At 34.5% G+C, this 2,795-nt stretch overlaps 1 protein-coding gene across 1 annotated transcript in view; it reads left to right on the top strand.

Annotated features, from left to right (window-relative positions):
* The first annotated feature begins 790 nt into the window (after positions 1-790).
* LOC107465737 (trihelix transcription factor GTL2) overlaps positions 791-2,795 on the top strand; it is a 6,805-nt gene continuing 4,800 nt past the window's right edge. The window contains exon 1 of the mRNA XM_016084704.3: positions 791-862. Coding sequence (XP_015940190.3) covers positions 791-862 — 72 coding nt within the window. The remainder of the gene's footprint in view (positions 863-2,795) is intronic.

The raw sequence follows: 2,795 nt of genomic DNA, 5'->3' as shown, positions 1-2,795 counted from the left end.
GTTCCTCCGAAGATAATGATGAGGAAGAGTTTGTACCGGAGATTCTGGTTGAACTGGACCATAGGTATCTTCTGCCTCCCCCGCGTCCAATTCCGACCTTGTCATTTGTACCTAGTCATTATGATACGTTGGATCTGGATGCGATGTAGGAGAAAAACCCATATTCTAACACGGGTGAGGAGGATTATAACTTGGACGATGGCATGAAGTTTAGGATTAGCTACAGATTCAAAAGCAGATATGCAGTAATGCAGGGTGTTAAGAATTACAACATTCGCAGAAGTGCTGAATATCGAGTGGTCGAGTCCGATAGATTAAAATACCATGTTCATTGCTGATAACATGCAGCAGGCTGCCCGTCGGTTCTCCGTGTTACTCTCCAACAGAATCTTGAATACTAGTACGTTAAGGATTCATTGTGTTAAATGTTGTCAGTTGTCATTTTTATGCTTGTTGAACCTATTGACATCTGTTGTTCTATTTCGCTAGGGAGGTGCATAGGGTGGGACGAGCGCACATGTGTTTAACACCCAGAATGTCACAGGACCACCAACAGTTGGACAACAATCTCATCTGATGTGTTATCTTCTCGTTGATACAATTAAATCCACCTGTCAGCATCTCAATCCTACAAGGTGCAGTGAGGCATAGCAATCACTTCAAACTGTCGTACAAGATGGTCTGGAGGACAAAGTAAAAGGCAATTGCACAGATTTACGGTGATTTGGAAGAGTCTTACAATAAGGTGCCCATGTTACTATAAGCGCTCCAGAGTTGTTATCCTGAAACGATGTGTGAGATCAGCGTTGCACCGTACTATGATGGCCACCTGATGGTGCTTGACTGTAGCATGTTTGATAAGGTATTTTGGGCCTTCCATCCCTATGTCAAGGCTTTCAAGCATTGCAAGCCATTTATCTCTATTGATGGTACGCATTTGTAAGAAAATATGGTGGTGTTCTCCTTATTGCAGTTGTTCAAGATGGTAACAGCAACATCCTTCCTATAGCCTTTACTGTCATCGAGTCTGAGACGACGAAATCATGGTCTTTTTTTCTTACCAATCAGCTTCAGGAAAAAGGACTCCTTCATCTGTCCTCCCTGCTGCTGGACTGCTGGAGGCCTGACACTGAATAGCCTCTCAACCAACTTCCAGGTCTCGGTACCATACCACGTTTAAAAGTCACGAAAGTAACCACCCACGAGCTCTCCATTAACGTGCAGTCTGAGGTGGTATGCGACATCCTGTAGAGTGATCGTACACTCACCCCACAGCATGTGAAAGGTGTGGGTCTCTGACTGCTAACGCTCGATGAATGCCGTGATCAGGGAGTTTTCGAACACATACAAAATCCTATAGCGGCAATGCATCACTGAACCATGCCTTCCTTAGGTACGGGACACTGGCGTCCGGCGGTAGGAGTGTGTGACTGACCCTTCTCGAAAGAAATAAGCGAGGCCTCTAATAAATATTAAAAAATACCGGATCGAAAATTAATTTGGCTTATAACTAAACTACTCAACCACAAGTAGAAACACTTAATTTAAGAATTTATTTACATCAATTAGTTTACTTGAATAATCAAAATGTCACGAAAAATAATTAGCTTTAACGTGTGTAGTATAATGCACATGAAAATGTCTCATAAGATAATTAATGACTACACTAATAAACATCTATTTTAATTAATTTAAATAAATTTATTTATAGACATTTTAAATAAATTTAAATAATGTCTCCTAAGATAACTTATGCTATGTCATTAGGTTTATTACAAATTGTTAATCCCTTAGCATTTAAACCTAATATCATATTCATCTATATAAACAAATCCTAGCCTAACTTAGTAACCGTAATTAAAAACTAAATCAATAACATTTAATTTAACGCGTACCTAACATTATATCCTAACATTTAAATCGATCCTAAAATATACTGCTTATTACCAACATAAAATTACTCTACTTAAGGAGTAACATCTATACTTTAACATACATAACCATAAAAAGAAAAACGATACCAACCTCAAAGTCCTCTGTCCCTACAATGTGCTAAGTCGTGTTGAATCTGTTAATATTTTTGTTATGGTTATCAGCACTCACCATATTCTTCAAATAACTCAAAAATATGACTAAAAATGGTTAAAAGTAGGAGAAAAGACAAATAAATAAATAAATAAATAAAGTCAAAGGATAAAATGATCTCTGAGATACATATATAGATTTTCACTACACTTATCTCGTTTACACAATAAATAAGATAAGGTCGTTACACAACACGTGTATAAACATGATACGGGTATTATGTTACGATCTTATTTTATTTATAGTGTAAACGAAATACGTATTAACTTATTTCGTTAAACAAAATAAATGATGTAATGTTTTTTGGCAAAAATATTTTTTTAATAATTATTATATTTATTTTATTTATTTAAAAAAATCCTACTTCAGTACGAGCAATAATCACTTTTGGGCTTTATGTGTATACAAGAATTTAATTTTATTCACTGTTAATAGAAAAAGATTTATACAAATATCTAATTATAAATTGTTATGTTAATAAAATAAATTATTTTTTATATCTATGGAGAATAATTATTAAAGAGCCACATGATTAGATAATTATATGAATAGTTTACGGTTTTAAAATTAAACTCTTATATAATATAGTAATAAAAGATGTGTTTGTTTTTGCGTTTGAAAAATCAAAAAGTACGTTCAAATTTTTTAAATGCTTTAATCTTTTGTTCAGCTATTTTTTTTAATAAATACAGAAGTGATTTTATATTCAA

Source organism: Arachis duranensis, chromosome 9 (assembly GCF_000817695.3).
Source record: "Arachis duranensis cultivar V14167 chromosome 9, aradu.V14167.gnm2.J7QH, whole genome shotgun sequence".
Classification (NCBI taxonomy): Eukaryota; Viridiplantae; Streptophyta; class Magnoliopsida; order Fabales; family Fabaceae; genus Arachis; species Arachis duranensis.
Note: the sequence above shows the minus strand (reverse complement) of the source record. Positions and strands in the feature narration are given on the sequence as shown.